The 20,297-nt window shown below is 39.6% G+C and overlaps 1 protein-coding gene across 1 annotated transcript; it reads right to left on the bottom strand.

Moving 5' to 3' along the window:
- Positions 1–379: 379 nt before the first annotated feature.
- Positions 380–16,040, bottom strand: LOC308091790 (paired box protein Pax-6-like; the record flags this gene model as incomplete). The annotated part of the gene is made up of 10 exons (XM_080437511.1): positions 380–462; positions 722–863; positions 1,595–1,704; positions 1,889–2,039; positions 2,652–2,734; positions 3,252–3,404; positions 6,274–6,436; positions 6,826–7,041; positions 7,718–7,848; positions 16,028–16,040. 10 exons carry the CDS (start codon positions 16,038–16,040, stop codon positions 380–382), a joined length of 1,245 nt encoding a protein of 414 aa, XP_080293637.1.
- Between the last annotated feature and the right edge of the window lie 4,257 nt (positions 16,041–20,297).

Below are 20,297 nucleotides of genomic sequence, written 5' to 3'. Positions count from 1 at the left end.
GCTGTAATGCTAAAGGAAAACGTCCAAAGTTCTTCAGTTCCCATCTTGCACGTCTAAAAAATTGGCTTGAAAGTCTCGCTCACGGTAAGTATGAGTCTTTGTCTAGACATTCAGGCTTTGGGTAAGAGGACTTGTGCCCGACATCCTGCATTTTCTCAGCCCCTGCTTGTCTATTTTCTGCTGTACAGTTTGTCAGCAAGTCTGACATTTTCTTCTTTACATTTTTAAGCAGTTTTTCTTTAAAGAGCTCAGAAGGAGTTTGAGTTCAGAATGTATCAAAGGTTGATGGCCCATTTACTCAATTCAAGGTTCAACCCTCAAAGCTACCAATAACATCACAGCAGGGAGGATGTTACAACAAACGTGGCCACTACTGGCATCACTGTAGGCGTGGCCAGTACTGTGACATGTCCCCTTCACCTGGAACTTGGACTGGAACTGAAACACCAGGGGAAATCAGACCTGAAACAATTAGTAAAATAATATATTGGTATCACACAAAAATAAGTATTTTTTTTATCAAGGCACAATGGCATTAATTAGTTAAGTTATTTTGACTGCAAACTGTGTATGCTTGTTTGCTGGTAAATGGATGTGTCCTTCCATGCATACTGTATACAATGTGTTTGCACAGACACTGTACTTGCTTGCTTGTTTTTGTCTTGATTAATTTAATATTTGTACTGTAAGTCATGTAAGAATTAAGTGCTGTTAAAGTTACCTGTTGATGCAGAGGAGGTCATTGATTGGCTGTTGATGTGTGGCTGCATATGGGGTGGAGTGTATGTGTCATAACCCCTCCCAATCCCATTTATTGTTGGACTGGAAGGCAGCATGCAGGAATAAGAGCTTTGACTTGATACCTGAAAATATAAATTAATATTTGTCAGACAGTAACTCTAGTACTCACCACAGGGCTGGTAGTTAGCATTCGGGATAAGAGGTCTGATGTTATTATATTCATATGTTGATTAACAAATCAATTAGTAAACTAGTCTGTTGATAGCCTAAACTAAACTCTACAAACATTTATACAAGGTTACTTGTCCCAGCGATGTGAGACTAATCACAAACACTTTCATACACTTCTCTATTCTTCCTTAAACCATTAAGTAAAGCAGTATGAACAATAAACGAGTGCAAACGGTCTTGTAAACATTGTGATCACATGTACCGTAAAGTCAGATTTATACAGTACTACTTAATTGAACGACGGAGTCACATGTCGTAAAAAAAAAGATATTAGGGATGCACCGAAAGGAAAATTATTGGCCGATACCAAAACTGAAAATAAGGAAACACTTGGCCGAAAACCAAAAGGCCGAAGAATTTCGGTGGCCGAAATTCCGGTGCAACTCTAGATGCAATGCGTTATGAGCTTGTAGATCAGTCCTTATCTTGGATTTTGGTGGTGACTACAGTTGGTATAATCAATTTTTATATTTTTGACTGACTTGCATATTTACCACACTATTTTAAATGTTTTTTTCTTTATGTCGTTGTTGTTGATGTTTCAAAATCGAATCGACAGATCGCCATTAAAGTTGTTATTGACTGGAGTACTGTAGGGCATTCAGCCTTAATTCAGACTTACTTGCATAGGCAGGCTAGTTGCCATACTAAAGCTGGGTATGGCTGGTATGCTGTAGTTGTTGGACAGAACTGATTCTGTCCTCCCCAACATGGACCCCGATGAGAAGGAAACTGGGGTGAACAGGGACAGAGAAGGGACAAAAATAAGTTGTTCAAATAAGAAATTGATCATAATAAAATCACATTTATGCTTCAGTGACTATAGTGTTGAGCGACATGTCACTTGACAAAAACGTTATTTTCAAATGAAGAATTTGTTGTGTTTGAAAATACATATATTTTCTAGTTCCAGTACCTGGTGTTGCAGGCTGTGGTAGTGGTTGGTACACATTTGTATTGAAGCTACTACTAATGGGAATGTGGTTCGAGGAGTTGGAGGCCTGGCGTCGTTGATTTCTCAACTTCTCTTCTCTCCTCCACTTTGCACGTCTGTTGGAAAACCACACCTATACACAACAAAATCCTGTGTGTTAATTTAACTCGGAGACCTTTTCGTGTCCATTTGTACTAGTCTGGCATTGCCATACTAATACACAAATGTGCCAGAATTAAATCTCTCTCTCGCTCTGGCACATTTGTATTCCAGTCTACATCCGAGTAAACTACTAAATAATAACAATAATGGTTATTACAACGGCTAAAACTTTTTTTCATTTATTTTTAAAAAATTTTTTTGGATAATGAAAAAAATATAAAATGAATAAAAGAAGTAATCGAAAAAACACGGCCCCCTCGAGTATTAGGAGGGCAGGGTGAGTCACCAGAACCAAGGACGGGTGTTTTTGATGAATCTAACATGTTAAAAATGGAGTTTGAAGTTATAATGGGTTTGTATAGGAAGGGGGCGTGTCTGATAAAATGAATATCAAATATCTAAATACTGAATCAAGCAACTTAAAAACAGTCTGGAGGGCTCACAAAAGCCTGAGTAGACGATAAAATGACCCAAAGTTTTTTTTAAAGTGAAATATCCCTTTAACCAGTTCAACAAATGACAGAATCTGGGAGATAGTTATTGATTGATCGATGGCATATTGATAGCAATAGAATAAACCTACCTGTATTCGTGCTTCTGGCAGATCTATTTTGGCTGCAAGTCGTTCTCTGGCAAAGACATCTGGATAATGAGTTCTTTCAAATTCTGAAACAAAAACACTTTGTTAGGTCATTATTAATTTAATATCATGCAACTGATACGGAAATAACCCAATGTTGTCATGTCATATTAGGCTACTGTATCTTTCATATACTGTAGCAGTTTTATATGAACTCTAGCTATAGTGAGATTGGTCACTGTCATATATGTTAATGTGGTGTTATCTTAGGCTGCTGGCAAGGCAAGTTTATTTATATATTTCAACAACAACGCAATTCAAAGTGCTTTCACAAAACATTAAGAACAGAGACTCATTATAAAAGGGCATTTGAATAAAATTGCATCTATGGAGAGTTAAGAATATCTAAAATAACTAATTAGCTGAAATAAAACATAGAAATGAGAGATTAAAGTGCAGCACAAGAAATAAATCCAAAATATCTGTAATGCAGTGGCAAACAGAACATTCTTTAGTTTTGATTTGTGCAGTTTTCTCTGAGTTATACTGTATGTGGTACATAAAACAGATACAATTGCTTCTAACTCAGGATCCATAGTTCACCTTTCTCTAGCGCCTCTATCTGGTCCTGTGTGAAAGAAGTTCTGTTTCGCTGCAGTTTCCTCTTGAGCTGAAGTCTCATCTGAGTCTCTTCTGAATCTTCTCCATTAGAACTCACTGAATTGGTGTTTTCAACTCCCCCTGTCTGAGGACAATCTGGAAAGAGAGAGAGAGAGAGAGAGAGAGAGAGAGAGTGTGATTTAGAGACCAGGCGAAAAAAGCGTATGGGCAAGTGTTAAAAAAACATCCTATTTTTTTTTTAGCATAGCTGATTAATTGCTTCAAGGACCCTCATCTAAGCTTTACTAATAATAGTGCTTCGCAGCCCCACTCTTCTGTTCATTGTCTTTTCAATGGGAATCCAGTTTCAATCAAGTGTTTGCAGAGCCTTTGAGACGAGTCCTCTTGAATGAAGAGGAGAGCTGCTTTGCCCTGTAACACAATGACGAGTCACTTCTCAAGAAACAAACGCATGGAGTGTTTTTTGTGTCTAAAAAGGTGTCCCTCTAGTGCTCTTCAGTTTGGAGTTATTGAAAGACTTCTGAGGCACTAAAGAAGGTAATAGATTGAATCAAAGTTAAAAACACACCGATGTGTTTCAGTCATTAAGGCCTTCATTAGGGCAACTTCCCCTGATGAAGGCCATAACCACGATGATAACCATGATGTATTCTTCATCATATGGATGACATTGCACGGTCAAAAGTTTAACAGACACATGGCGCTGCCTCAGGACTCTCAGGATTTTGCAGTACAGTGTGTCCTCCCAAATACATGCAGACCTCACCCTGTGATACACCAGGCCTGTTCCCTGTGCCTGTCTCCCACCTGCTGTCAAACACCATGAGCTTCACTGCAAAATCCTCACTGTTCATTTAACTGTCAGGATTTCGCAACACACCTTGATTCCCTGTAAAGCTCTTCAGACTTGAAAAGTCTACCTCCCCAAAACGACCCGATGCCCTAGCCTGATACTCAGCCTGAATTTTCATTTCGTTTAACTCCATTATTCAGTCTGAAAGCCCTCTCAGTGCAGCCGTTTTCTGAAATGGGGGCGAGGCCAAAGTGGCTCTCTTTAGCGATTGGTTCATACTGGATCATTATCCCGATTGGGCCGGGCCGCCGGTTAGATTTTTTAACCGAGAAAACCCTGTCTTTCTACAGTGTCACCAGACCCTGAATGCGAGGCTAGCGATTCAGGGGCTGGAGCCAGGCTACCGATGCCCAGCAGCACTCTCCTTCTCAGCAGTCACAATTCAGAGACTGTGCCAGAGATGGTCCACCTCCGACATTATAGGAGCCCAAAAGCTTTTTTTTGTCCGGAGGCGGCCGAACTCGGAACTCCCCACATAGGATGGTCAAACTCCCCATATTAGGCCCCGGCCATTTGTACACATTTTTTGCTACTACTACTCCAAAACAATTATCTCTCGAGTCATGTGATCAAGATGTATCAGTCAGATTTTTCTGTTTCCATTCCAGTTGGCTCTGACTGCCTGTTTGCTCAGGGGATAAATTGAATCTCGCACATAATTCATGTCAGATCCTGTGTCTAGGTGACACATTTAAATGTCTCTTACAACCACCCCAATTGTATAAGTTATACCGTATTAACATACTCTACTATACAGATTACAAAATAACATGTATTCATTATTCTTGAAAGAAAATACTCCTTTAACTCAAGTACAAATGTCTGATAGAATTCAGACTCAATTGATACACTCAACTGACTCACAACATTCACATGAATTGATTCACAAATGATGCACAATGCAAACTGTCTAAGTAGCCACACATTAGTAAGTTCTTTCAATAAGACCCCCCTGGTATAAAATAAATATATACTGTAAATCAAAGTGATGGGATCTCCTGTGGGACACTTGGATCTTCTCATCAACAGCCTGTGATTTATTCATGTGCCCCTCTCCCATCATGAAAAAGAATGGCCTCCACATAGTGGATGTTACAGCTTGTGAATGAGCCATAATAGTAAAGATCACCATGTAGGCTATGTTACATGTGGTATATTAATAGTATCCATAATTGAGAATATGCCTGGGGTCTTGGTATAACCAAACCATGGACTATACAATATTCAAAACCTTTTATAAGAATGCATGGCAGTTTAGAATGGTAATCTAGCTTAGAATCATATTGGATGCGAGGCTGACTCGAGCTCCCAATAGAGTGTACATCATCTGTGGTGCTAGCCTAATTATTCATTATCCCCAGTAGATCAACAGTGACTGTGGAAAACAGAATGAAGGCATTGCTTAGTGTCACACTCAGTCAGGCGGAAACGGAGACAAATGGGACGAGACCGCACATGGCTGCTGCAATAGGCAGCCTTTTCACACACCCACACCCACATGAGCAAGCGTGCGCACACACACACAAGTGCACACGCATGCACGCACGCACACGCACACACACACACACACACACACACACACACACACACACACACACACACACACACACACACACACACACACACACACATACACATACACACACACACACACACACACACATACACATACACATACACATACACGTACACGTACGTGCACGCGCACACATATACGTGCGCGCGCGCACACACACAGACACACACAAACTCCCAGAGCCGATTATGGTACAGGAAAGTCTAGTTCTGGGAGAAATACAGTCAAATGTTTCATGTTTGATAATTAATAGACATGTAGTAGTACTAGAGGAAGAGTGGCAGAGTAGAGGTACTGTAGTAGTACACAGTAAAATCCTGAGAGTTAGCGGCAGTGATTGTTACAGTGGTATTAGTATTGTTAGTGATTGTAATTGTGGTAGTATTATTATTATTAGAGGAAACAAGCCCCTAGGGCTTTTTGTGTTATCCTTTTATCATCATTGTAAAATCGTACCACTGTACTATTTGAAAACTGTTAATAAAGTATTCAATCAATCAATCAATCAATTAGTAATTGTGGTAGTAGTATTAGTACTAGTGGTAGTGATTGTAATAGTGATAGTAGTTTCTTACCAGAATTTGGTAGTGTTGTCCCGGGGTACCATCCTGACCGGCCTCCCCAGTTTGTCTGTCCATTGAGCATCCTGAGTTTGTCAAACATCCCATCAGCCCCCACTGTCCCCATCTGCGGTTTGTCAGTGACCAGGTTCCTCAAAACACGGTTTATTGATGACACCTGGGAACAGAGCCAATGAATGAAACCTCCATCCATTTAGTTTGTTATTGGACGATATAAAACTACAATCCAGGACTTTTTAAAGGAATAATGATGCACTATTTTAACCAGTATGTAAGGTAGAGTATGTTAATACAGTATAATGAGAACATCCGCAGTGGTTGGAGGTGGTCTACCTACATTTCTATTGAGCAATTTTGACCCTGGTACCAGGGTCATTGCCAACTACAGGTTGGCAATGACGCCCCACTGCACTGGACAAGATGTGCCGCCATCTTTATTGTAGTTCAGACATTGCAATTAACTCTCTCTGTCAGGAGAGGGCAACAACAATAGACATAAAACATACAGATTGTAGCTTTATTTTTATTGGGACTGGAGAAACTTACACTAGGTATATTATCATTAGTACAGACTCCTTCTGCCAGGAGCCTATCTCTGATCTCCCAGGCGAATATGGACGGACACTCTCTCTTGTAGTGGGCGATCTTCGCCACCACCTCGGGCGTTGCCACCCTGGGTTTACTCCCTCCGATCGCCCGGGGTCGGATGGAGCCCGTTTCGTAATAACGGCCCAGAATCTTGCTCACGCAGCCGTTTGAAACCTGGACATAAAGACACAAAAGACAAATCACACACATTATTCAAGACTGGTTGCTGGTTGAATGATGTTAAGGTTAGGAGGTGTTTGGTGCTTACGTTTTCTCTCTCCTGCAGCTGAACGCTAGTGTCAGCTGGACTCTACAAAACAAGAAATAGGGCGGTAGAGCAATATGCAAATGTACACAGTAAACGTTATAATGCCAACAATACCAATTTGTTCAGTTTTAAGGCATGATCAGCCTGCCTGTAGGCACAAGGAAGGTAGATCAAATACATGTACATGTATAAAGTTTTTTTTTTTTACATCAACCTGCCTCTACAGTATATGGAAAGCCAAGGTATATGTCAGAATAATATACTGTAGGCAGAAACTACAAAATACACAGTATAGATTTATTTGATAGAAATATATATAATATATTTCATTGTCATCACAGCAAAGGAAAACAAAATAAAGAAGAAAGGTCAGGCAGAAGAGCATAAATACAAGTTGAAGGTTTCATGCAACAGTAATATAAAGATGAAAGGATAAACATTTAATGATTTGAAACATGAAGTTATAAACTCTGGACAAAAAGTCAGCCGTCATTCACTGTGCAGTTATTATTCAGCCAGGCATTTGCATTTCGGCATGGGTTAAGCATACAATCTAATGTACGGAGTATGATAATAACATACCTGTAATATTCGTGATATGTCACAGGGCCGAGCCCCACTATGGGCAAGCTCCACTATCTTCTGCCTGGTAGAATCAGGTAGAGGTCTGCCATTCACAAACACACCTCCCAGCTGGTTAACTCCACTATGACCTACACACACACACACACACACACACACACACACACACACACACACACACACACACACACACACACACACACACACACAAAGGGTTGGGGTGGTTCACATTTAGCTCACTCATCAGCGCTTGCATTTAACCCATAAAGACCGGGAACGCATCTGTGTCATTTTAATATTTCATTGGCTATTAAAAATAGCAGCTATTTTTGAATAGCAAAGAAATCTAAAATGACAGAGATGCGTTCCCGGATTCAATGGGTTAAATTGCTGTGCTTTTTATATGTCTGCAATGACTTCAGTTCAAGCATTATGAAGATATCATGGTGGGGACATCAGTAATGACGACAGAATTATGATTGGAATAACTGCAACAAGCATGAGAGGAGGCGAGCAAAGAGAAGAGTAGATAAGTATAGAAACACCAAATCCTCAGCAAACCATAGAAAGCCTTTCCAGATCTACCCACAAGGCAATTACTGTACCACACAATGATCTGTTATGTTATAATGATGTGTTATTATTACACAACCACCTCAATCTGTCATTATCATACACAAAGATGCCACTGACCTGATAATGGCACCTTCTTTGCCCAGTTAATTATTTAGATGCTCCTGTCATATCCCGTGATAATTTAGTTTTTGCATAATGTATTCTAAAAATCTTACACTCCACTAGTGCTCAGAATTTCTACCATTTGATGACACATTTTCCTAAACTGTCATCTTCTGAAGGCATGTGATTCTCCAAATGGTATAAGTCTTTACAATAATATCTGAAATTAAAAGATAAATTGCTTATTTGACAGGGTGTTTATCTTTTTAAAATGTATTGATGAGTAATGTAACATACAGTTTTTCTCAATCGCTTTGGCTGATTTGACAAATGAACCTTAGCGTCCCTATTCTGGGCATGTCATAATAGGCTTGTAGATCGGCTATTTTTGGCAAAGAGATATTGTGTGTAGAGAGACAAAAGAAGGGGACCATGTATAGACCCCTGGGGGATCCCAGTCAACATGGTTTAAGTGGTTAACATTCTCTAAACTGTAAGTGCATAACTGTTTTATTGGACAACTCTAAATAATGCAGGTCTGCAAAATTAAGTAACGCACACAAAACATGTCATTAATGATTCAAAAAGCCTGTGCCAACACGACCAAAGTCAAACTTTTTTGTCATCGAGTAAGTCATACTGGTCAAAATGGTTTTCAAATGTTTCTTATATACAGTACACATGTCAGTGTATGCCAGCAATTCCTCCTGCTTTTCTCTAAGGCGTACTAAGTACTAAAGGTCTGTAAAACTGAAGCAACAGTCACTTTTTATCTCAAGCCCGGGTGCTCATTCTCCAACTAACGCATGGGACAATGGATATACAGGATAGATTACTATGTTATCAATTGAAAATGATAATGATAAAGTTGGATAACTTCGCGAAGCGCAAGGCTCATGCCCAATGTAAATGGTAAAATGGTAAATGGTGCATTTATATAGCGCTTCTATCCGAAGCGCTTTACATTGATTGTGCCATTAACCCATTCACACACACATTCATACACCGATGGCGGAGGAAACCATGCAAGGCACCAACCTGCTCATCGGGAGCAATTAGGGGTTCAGCGCCTTGCTCAAGGACACTTCGACACTAACTCTAGGGGAGCGCCCCAGCCCGGGATCGAACTGGGAACCTTGCGGTTTTCCAGTTCACTCTACCCGGCCACTCTACCCCTGAGCCACTGCCGCCCCTCAATGTGGTGAGTAGCCTACTTGAACAGGGGCTGTGCCAATTTTTCTAATCATTCTATGATAATATATTATCAATAGAGTTCAATAGTATTCTTTTGACAGGGTGGTCGAAGAGAGTCTGTGTTTTTATCGGTCCGCAGCTAATCTGACAAACCGCTGGACCGATCAGCGCCAAATTTCTTGTGCACTCCCTGAAGTAACTCCCTGGTTTGTACACTGTGGATCTATAGGGGGCAGAGCCGTCTATCAATGGGTTTGTCTGTTTGTGGGCACTAATCTCGCAAACCCCAGCGGGCTGAAACTTTACATAGAGATACCTTTTGAAGTGTTTTATTCTTTTTGATATTTAACTTATTTTAAATACTTAAAAAAAAAAGTTTTTTTCTTTAATATTTAAGTTTTAAAACTTTAATTTTTACACAGGAAGTCAATGGAGAGGTGGTTTGGGCTGAAACTCTGCCCAATATGAGATGCCTGAAATCACAGTATTGACGTGATAGACTGTATAAAGGTTCTGTAAGTGATATTTCTTTGTTAAAATAAGTGTTAAATAGCTCTATAGTCTGATAGTAGGCTAATCATTGCTATAGATTTTGCCAGAATATCAATTTCATTCAAGAATCAGGAGAGAGAACACCTGAGCTATTATTATTATTATACAAGATACAGGATAAACAAGTGAAATTGGAAGTGATAAAACCAAAATAGCAGACACTATAACAGTGATAAATGGGTTCTCTCTCCTGATTGGATGAAATTGGTGTCTCACCTGAAAATTTATTTTCTGTTTTTCTAAAGAGCTCGAGAGATTTGGAGACTATTGAACAAACACTCTATAGCAATGAATGACTATATCTTAATCGTTTAAACAAATAAAATATCACTCACACCCCCTTAAACCCCGCCCTCAATCAACAGACTGGTGTCCAACTTCCAAGTGCCTGTTTCACCAATGCCGGGCAAGACAGGGAACTAAGCCAGTCTTCTATCCATCTATTTCTATAAATGCTTGAAATTGCTGCTTGCGTGTGCGCATGAGTGTGTGAGTATCAATCCTTCGTGTATTTTTAAGAACCATCTGACCGACCGACTTGGCATACGTCCTCGGGCCAAGGACCCCGAGGAAGTCGGTTGGATAGGCGGTTGTCCAGAACCATCAATGTAAAGCAAACATTAACAATTACAAACCAAGCGTGAACCACAAACCCTTTTGAAGTATAGGCAAATCTAAAAACAAACATCTAATTCAACGATGCATCAACTTTTGAATGTAAAACAAACCCTATGAACACAAACATGCCGCTGTGGATCAGCTGTGGATCAGTGTGTGCCTACAGGCCAATACAGCAAACAATAAAACAGAAAACTGAACGTTGTTTACAGAGGCCTCTTGGTGTGCTCACTCACATCCTTGCTTTCTTTCCTTTAATCCCTACTTATCTCCTTTCCTCCATCTACTACTCTTGAATTCTGGAGTTTCTTGCACCGTCGTCATGGCCTACAGCGCTGCACAATGAAGTCTTTAGTGTTAATTTAACTCAGAAGAGTGGAACCGAATGGACCCGGTAAAGGGTTCCATTAGTTCACTCTTCTCAGTCAAATTAACACTGAGGTTTTTACAGTGGACAGCACGTCCATCCCAATAAATCAGACATTTTCCACACATGTTCTCCATTCAGAGTTAAGCCCAATTCTGTGTCGCACTTCAAAAATAGCCGACCTACAAGCTCACAACGTGACGTGGATGTGACGCGCTGTGAGCGTGTACACATTTCTTCTGTTTTTGGTGCGCGATACCATCGTGCGACTGAGCATAAATTAGACTTCAGCCTTTATGAAGATACCTCACCTGCTGCCAACAAGAAGACTAAACAATATCTCAATTATGTAAATTACAGTCTGGATAAAATGCATAAACATTAGCATATGTTTACGTTCAGACATCTGAAGACACCCTCCAAACTGTCATAACAGTTATTAGTTCTTGTAGCACATGGCAGGAACAAATGTTACAACCACAATATACATATTCATTCTGAATGTGGTCATATGTAATTACACAAATCACTGCATACATATAGCAGAATTAGGAACAGCAAAGCTAAACTTAAATCTCTGAATTATCATTTAATCAAAATGGAAACAATATGTGTTTTTAAAAGTTTTAAGTTTAAATGTTATTATTATTATTATTATTATTATTATTATTATTATTATTATTATTATTATTATTATTATTATTATTGTTATTATTTCATTTATGTCCAGAGATGTGAGATTTTAGTCCAAATTTCTTATCTCCACTTCTGTGCAGGTCTTATTTTTATTTTTTTACACAGCATCCAGAGGTGGTGGTTTTATCTACAGGCTAAAGCTCTGTGCTGTGATGTTGCAGAGATTAAGCAGGGATTAATATTAAATCAATTGTCCATTGTCTGCTAATGGCCCAGGGGAGGGGGGGGGAAGCATATTGCAGATTCATAAACCTCTCAACGTGGTCTTGATAAATCATACAACCACCTGCCAGCCACAAACACACCCCATCACATCACAGAGAGACAGATGCCACACAGCAATGTCCTCATTGTTAACTCTGAGAGTGTACAAATGGAACCAATTGGACCCATAAGAGTCCATTTGGTTCCAAACTATCAACCAATTTAGCTGGTTCAATTTTATACAAATGGGTTAGGGTCCATTTAGTTCCGTTTACACAGTCGCAAGGCTAGCGTTAACACCGAGGATTTTGCTGTGCATCACATCACTGAGACAGACATCATGTTCAACATCACAGACATTGGATTATTTTAAGTGTAGACGCTCTTTCATTTTATCTGAACAGAGGTCAAATGAATAACAAATGTAACTTCTGTTTGAAGAATTTTCCCAAGGGTTATTATTGTTTGCCCTTTGTCTATGAAATCAGGTTTCTCTCTTTTTCGCGTGGATCATTTTCCCCAGATAGATTTTACTCTGTCATTTCCCAGTCTGAGATCATGTTCAGCTTCTGTTTTAGGGTTGAGTATTTCCCCTTCTATAAATCTTAATCACACTGCCATTTCCCAGAGGTATATAAGTCCAGGCTTCTCCTCTATTGACAGAGAATTAATAGACAGACATATGGAGTCAATTTGGCTTGGTCCCTCAGTGTTCTCACAGGGGAGTTGATACACACACGCATGCACGCACACACGCACATGCGCGCGCACACACGCACACACTCACACACACACACATGCACACACACACACGCACACACACACACACACACACACACACACACACACACACACACACACACACACACACACACACACACACACACACACAGTCACACACACACAAAGGCCTTTGGGAGCAGCTCAGAGCAAGACACAGCAACCTTCAATTTAAATTACCATCAAGTTCATTCACACCAGAACTAACAGCAATTAACTTTCAATTCAGGGAATGGGTTTCCTTCAGCCTTCGAACATCTTATCCTATATTTTATATAATCTGTAAAATCACCACAGGCTGACTTCCAAGCAGCCTATAAGGTGTCTGCCATGCCTGAGATGAGAGCTCACAGGTGAGGGTTAGGAGAAGTGCAGATAGTCAGTGTCTGTTTTTGGTGGTTCTAAAACTTCCATGATGTACATGGCAGGGGTTTAGGCCGACTCACTGTATAGACCCCCTGGGCCTTAATGACAGTTATCTGGAGGAATGGGATATACTACTGGTATTATTATCAGGGACCCACAAACTCCCAAACAATTGTGTGAAATATTATTTTAGGCTTACTGAGCAGAACACACCTTCAAAAGATCCAAGTCAGAACCAATTTAAACAGCCAGGTTAGTTTTCAAGGTAAAGGTCTGTCATTTATAATAATATTTACCTATTTAATTACCCTGTCAAATAAATGATTACGACCGGCACGCCAAAGACATGAGGAGAAGGAAATCCCCACACCCCATATTTAAAGAAAAATCCACTTCTTGATTTGACAGACGGTAAAGTGAATTGCAAGCAAGTAAGATGACAATGAGTTCAGGCCATCATGTCTCTGCAAGCAAACACATCACTATTGTCAACCCAAAGATTAAAACAACAAAAACAAAGTCAGATTTCTGGGAATTATGGAGGAAGAACATCCGTTTCCCCATTTAGACCGTCTAACCGTAATTTCTGTTGTCTAGTTTGTTATGGGTGACTTTTCTGAAACGTTCTAAAAATTACAAGCTCCATGCAAACTTTCATTTCAAGCAAGCAATAATAATAATAATAATAATAATAATAATAATAATAATAATAATAATAATAATAATAATAATAATAATAATAATAAAGTAACTTAAAAAGCTGCAGTTACAAGGTTTTCACACAACAGTAACAGTAATGTACATCCATGGTAGGGTGGGAGCAGATGGCAGAAGCAGTGCATTGTGGGATTGGTATTGGAAGGAAAAGAATGATGGGACGGGAAGAGAGAGAGATCATCTTAACCCATTAAGACCTGAGGCCGATTCTTTTCTGAAAAACCTATGTTGCTATATCAGTGGTCATATCATGGTATATGATGTCATGGATCCCCAAAATGTGTGTGTATTTGGCCGCCGATCTCAAAATATTTTGTTCCAGGGACCCCCAGAAGCAAAGATGTGAGTTAAAAATGTTTGCTTTACACGATAAAAAAAATTAGCAGATCTACAAACTCGCAGTGCGGCACAAAGTGACTCACTGTGGGCTTGTATATCTGCCATTTTTGAATAGCCAACACTAAAATAAAAAATTACACAGATGCTTTCCTGGTTTTAATGGGTTAATTTATACTCCATCACACGACCGTGTCGCTTGACCCAAAAAACTGATATAAAACTGAACAACGTGCTGCAATGCGATGTGTTGTTAGCTTGTAGATCAGTTCTTTCAGGCAAGCGACATCATCATTCTAGAGAATAAATCAGACTAGAGAGAAAGAGACAGACATACATACAGTAATGTATTGAGTGATTAGAAAAAGAGGAAGAAGTCTCTCACACACCTTCATTACAGACGGCATACACCTCTTGTCCCGCAGTAAGAAAAATGAAATCATTTATTTTTTGTCATTCTGAACCAGTATCTACTATCTAGACAACAAGTATAGTCGTTGTACAATTTTATGTTTTAAAGCAGCCAACATTATGAGTAATGTATGCATTTTGAGATGTTGAGATGATAGATAGATCAGTAAGTGTTTTTTCCCTTTCTAAGCTAAATTATTACCACAGTGACTTCATCATGTCTTCTGTAAATAAAAGACTATAATAACTTTTGGGCTCAAATATGTATAATAATAATGCCGTAATAATAATAATAATTGAGCCTTTATTAATACCCATAGGTAAAGTCAGTTGTAACTCAGTTTCTTTAAACAGAAAACACATGCAAACGCAGAGAGATGGTGAAGTGAGTGTTAAGGCTGCATGTAGTGGCACCAGGAGCATTTTAGGTGTTTGGTGCCTTGCTCAAGGGCACCTCAACCTTGTCAATGAGGTGAACTGACGGCTCTTCTGCTACACTCTATATAATGTGGTCTGTATTGAACTCGAACTGGCAACCCTCGGCACCCAAGCCAAATCCATATGGACTGAACTACTGCGCTGAGCTTTTTTTCTTTCTTTCCTTGCAGAGATATTCAACTAGAAAAGAGCAGATCGGGTGAACTGATTTTACTACAGACACTAGAGACACCCATCTGCTATTATTCATTATCGACTCAGGTGGAAAACAATTACAATCGCCCACCTGTCTCTGTCATCCACCTCTCTGTCCCTCTTTCGTATGTCATGTTCTGCTGATTCATATGTTTATAGCAACATGTTACACTAGAAAAATATTTAGCTGTGGCACAAAAATGTATCTGTCTTAATTATGTGTTTTATATGGTATCGGTACTTTTTGCTGCCCTTCCAAACATACCATAGCTATTAGCCCTGTCTCTGCGTCTGTTCTCATGTTGATTTGAATCGTTCCTGGGTTGTACATGCAGCAGTTGTGAACAATGTGAGCATATCACCTCAAAGTGTATGAGTAATAATTGTAAAATATTGCATGGGGCAAATACTTTTTCACAGCTGTATTAATAGGCTAATACATACATTTAGAGAGAGAGAGAGAGAGAGAGAGAGAGAGAGAGAGAGAGAGAGAGAGAGAGAGAGAGAGAGAGAGAGAGAGAGAGAGAGAGAGAGAGAGAAAAAGAGAGAGAGAGAGAAAGAAAGATAGAGAGATCCATAGATACAATACGATAGATAGATAGATAGATAGATAGATAGATAGATAGATAGATAGATAGATAGATAGATATTTAACATAATTAAACATAATTAACTTTAAATACAATTGGAATATGTAGAATGGAATGATAGTCAAATATCAAATCATTACTACCAATGATTATGGATTTGTGACTTACTGTTTTGCATCATGGAGGCCACACCAGTCTCCCAGCTGGACCGGCTACTGTAATCTGTTTTAACAGAGAAATTAAAGATGTATTAGTACATTATAGAATAGAGACAGAAACAAGACACCATTCTTAGATGAAGACACACAGCCAAGTCTAGCTCCTCATAAGAACCTTTTGGTTTTGACATACTGTAAAAACCCATCACTGGAAGACAAACATGTTTTAAAAGTGGAATCTGTAGAATCATACTTTCTAACAGGGAAAAAGAGGAACTTTCTGCCATAATTTACCAGTTCGCAAAGTGTGACTGAAAGCCATGCATAACTTTATGTACATTAGCATAAATCAGCATATGAACCAATCACAGGATAGCAACTTGGCATTGTACCACCAAGCCTGACAATGTATTTGTCTTTTCAACAGAGCTTTAACTCATAACGTTGTTTTGTTTTCAGGACCTTCACAGAAAAATCCCTTGGTTTACTTTGAACAGTCTTTGAATAGAATAATTTACAGAACATGATTTTAATTGGATATACATGATTGTACTTAAAGGCAATTAAAAGCTGAAATCTTAGACATACTTAGTTATCTGTAGGCTTGTAAAGATTAAGTAGTAACATAATGTTGTCACGGTATAAAATGGAAAAGGAACTGTAAACATCTGCTTGAACATGGTCAGTATGTTGTCTCTGTCATTAGCAGGTTTACAGTGTAATTGTTAAGGTGGAAGGCGATTAATGTATTTATTATAAAACTAAGTTTACATATAAACGCTGGATTTTAGGAAAAGAAACAAAAAAAACTCATATAATAATAATCCAGTTGGATACAACCCAAAGTTCAGATCACTGTCAAAGAGAGAAGAGCAACTCTGAGACGATGAATGAGACTCCTGTGTTTGGACATTGTCAATGTGTTTCTCAGCCAGCATGCAGCTTGTTTCTCAACTTTGCCCATGCAGATTTCAACACTGAGGAGACAGAAGAGTCTAACCCGAGTGAAGCTTTCTGTTGGCTCTCCCTGCCACACGCTGTCTGCCACGCTTGGCTGGCCAGGAAAAAGAAAGGCAGAGGACAGACTGAGCGAGGGAAAGAGAAAGAGAGGGAGGGGGGGCTCTGTAAGTTTGGGCAGTTAAGTGTGTGGAGTAGAGGGGGAAATGGAGGACAGGGGGAAAGAGAGAAAGAGAGTGTTGTGACAAAACGTGTGTGTGTGTGTGTGTGTGTGTGTGTGTGTGTGTGTGTGTGTGTGTGTGTGTGTGTGTGTGTGTGTGTGTGTGTGTGTGTGTGTGTGTGTGTGTGTGTGTGTGTGTGTGTGTGTGTGTGTGTGTGTGTGGTGCATGCGTGTATGTGTGTGTTTGGGGATGGGGTGCACAGAAATGACAACAATGGCGTCTGTAGTGCTGTCTAGTGCAACCCCGCTGTGCGCACAGCGAGGCCCAACATCCCTCTACAACCCCTTAACAGTAGCGCAGTGACAGTAGTTACACAGTTAACTCAACCATGCAGCTCCACAACATTGCAACTGGCCATTGATTACAGCTCTTAGAAATCGAACACTACATTCATAATTTTAGCTCCAAAACATTAGAAAATCTTGTTATTACATCTCACCTCGGCTCTTTACCACAACATTACTTTCCCATAACATTACTTATCGACCACGCTCATTCGGCATTAGAATGACTCGATAACATTAGAATGACTAATAAAATGCAGGTCTAGAGCTATCGGCTGCACTCACTGTTGCATGGTACAAGAAACAGGTTTAGGTGCATGTGAACATTATGGGATGAGTGTGTGTGTGTGTGTGTGCTACAGTATCAACAATGTCTGTGTTCATGAGAATGCTATGGTGTAATAACACCATAGTAAATAATGACAAGAGTTAAATTAGTCGGGTGACGAGTGATCACGATTGCGGTGGTTTAAAGGGCTTTTTCACTTAAAAAAAACGTTGGGTCATTTTATCGTCTACTCAGGCTTTTGTGAGCACCCCAGACCGTTTTTAAGTTGCTTGATTCAGTATTTAGATATTTGATATTCATTTTATCAGACACGCCCACTTCCTATACAAACCCTTTATAACTTCAAACTCCATTTTTAACATGTTAGATTCATCAAAAACACCCGTCCTTGGTTCTGGTGACTCACCCTGCCCTCCTAATACGCGAGGGGGCCGTGTTTTTTTCGATAACTTTTTCATTTATTTTTTACATATTTTTGGGAAAATGTAAAAACTTAAATACAATTAAAAAAAATAAAAAATAAAATAAAAAAGTAATCAAAAAAACACGGCCCCCTCATGTATTAGAAGGGCAGGATGAGTCACCAGAACCAAGGACGGGCGTTTTTTGATGAATCTAACATGTTAAAAACTGGAGTTTGAAGTTATAATGGGTTTGTATAGGAAGGGGGCGTGTCTGATAAAATGAATATTAAATATCTAAATACTGAATCAAGCAACTTAAAGACTGTCTGGGGTGCTCCCAAAAGCCTGAGTAGACCATAAAATGGCCCAAAGTTTTTTTGAAAGCGAAATATGCCTTTAAGCCTAAATTATACTTTGTTTGTTTATACTTGAGGCCTTTCATTTTCAAGTATAAATTTGGCTTTACAAGGGTTGGGAGTCCTAGACTAGTATGAACAAGCTGAGGTCTTAGACCTGGTTTTGGAAGGGATGGCTGATTGGGTGGGCAGGGTCAGTGACAATCCTTGTCTTTGCCCCCGTGTCATGCCAGTGCCTTGATAGAGGGAAAATGACCCTGCTCAGCAGTGCGGAGTTCGGACCACACTGGAGCCGGTACTGGGAATGAGAGGATGTGGAGCCGCATTCGACTGGGATGGACAATGTGGGCATGCTTCCAATTACAGATCTATCGAGAAATGGTTTGAGGTGTTGAGCATTCTCAGTTGCTACTGGAGAAGCATGGGTTTGGTTAATCAGGACTCAGGAGATGGTCTCTTGAGGGCAATGTGTCATTCAAAAGATTGAATGACTCAGCCGGCTACAGAACTTAGCCTTTAGAGGTCAGTGCTCATGTCATCCATTTTGACACACACACACACACACACACACACACACACACACACACACACACACACACACACACACACACACACACACACACACACACACACACACACACACACACACACACACACACACACACACACACACACACACGGGTCCCCCAAGGTTGTGTAATATACAGTAGAAACTTGAGCACAGTCAGACAATAAAGTTGATTTCAACCCATTAGCAGGCAACTCGTGCTATAAGAAAAAACTGATTTATACTTTGTTGCTCGACAGAAAATGACACATTTTCAACTGAAAAGTGTCATTCAACACTTTTTTTCAGTTTCACCAAAGTATAAATTCTTCTACCTTCTTCTACCTTCCTCCCCACGTGATCTTGTTTAAACCCTCTACTGTCTTCTTCATTCAAGACAGAGAGTATAATAATAAATCGTTTTCAAATATGGACACCACTAACAAATGTTTCTACTTGTGCATACTGACAGCTTGAAAGCAGACAATTTTTTTGCTTAAATACAAATTTAGCAACAGGTTTTGTTGCTGTTTTTATTTTTTTACTGCCAAAACAGCATTTAGCAACTTAAAGGGGATTTTCCCTGATTATAATAAAAACAATCATAGTAGGATATATACATATCACCACATAACACATACACTAGCCATGATCCTGACCGCAACAACGCTTTTCTTCCAATGAAAAGCGAGAGAATGAAAGAAAGAGACAAAGAACGAGAGGGGGTGGAACAGAGAGTGAGATGGAGAAACAGAGTAAGAGGGAACGAGAGAGAGAGGGAGAGAGGGAAATTTCTCTTGATAAATACCCCAGTGGTAATTGTGTGTCTGTCTAACTGTGGTGTCATTGCCTCGTTAGTTTCGGCTCGTTAAAAAACAAAAACACAAAAACACAGCAGGGAGCCCAATTTGACCAATACAGCTGACATAAAGGAGTTCTGCTGAAAACACTGATGGCAATATAAAAGAGTTTCATTCAGGTCTATTCAGAACATTGATATGAAGATAAAAGAGTTCTAGAGGGAAAAAAATGCTCCAGCGAAAAGAGAGGCCGCTGCAGGAAAATAGAAAGAAAATAGTCTCTATGCCGCCTGGACTTTCTTTGATTTTTTTTCCTACTTTTGATTTTCCCTGTTTAACTAGCCAGCAGGCTCCTGAGGGCTGAGCACTACGTGTAAGGGTCAGAGAGTTTGATAATAAGTTATGTGTTGGTGGTAAGAGAT

The sequence above is a fragment of the Gymnoscopelus braueri genome (genome assembly GCF_963280865.1).
Source record: "Gymnoscopelus braueri genome assembly, chromosome: 9".
In the NCBI taxonomy this organism is placed as follows: domain Eukaryota; kingdom Metazoa; phylum Chordata; class Actinopteri; order Myctophiformes; family Myctophidae; genus Gymnoscopelus; species Gymnoscopelus braueri.
Note: the sequence above shows the minus strand (reverse complement) of the source record. Positions and strands in the feature narration are given on the sequence as shown.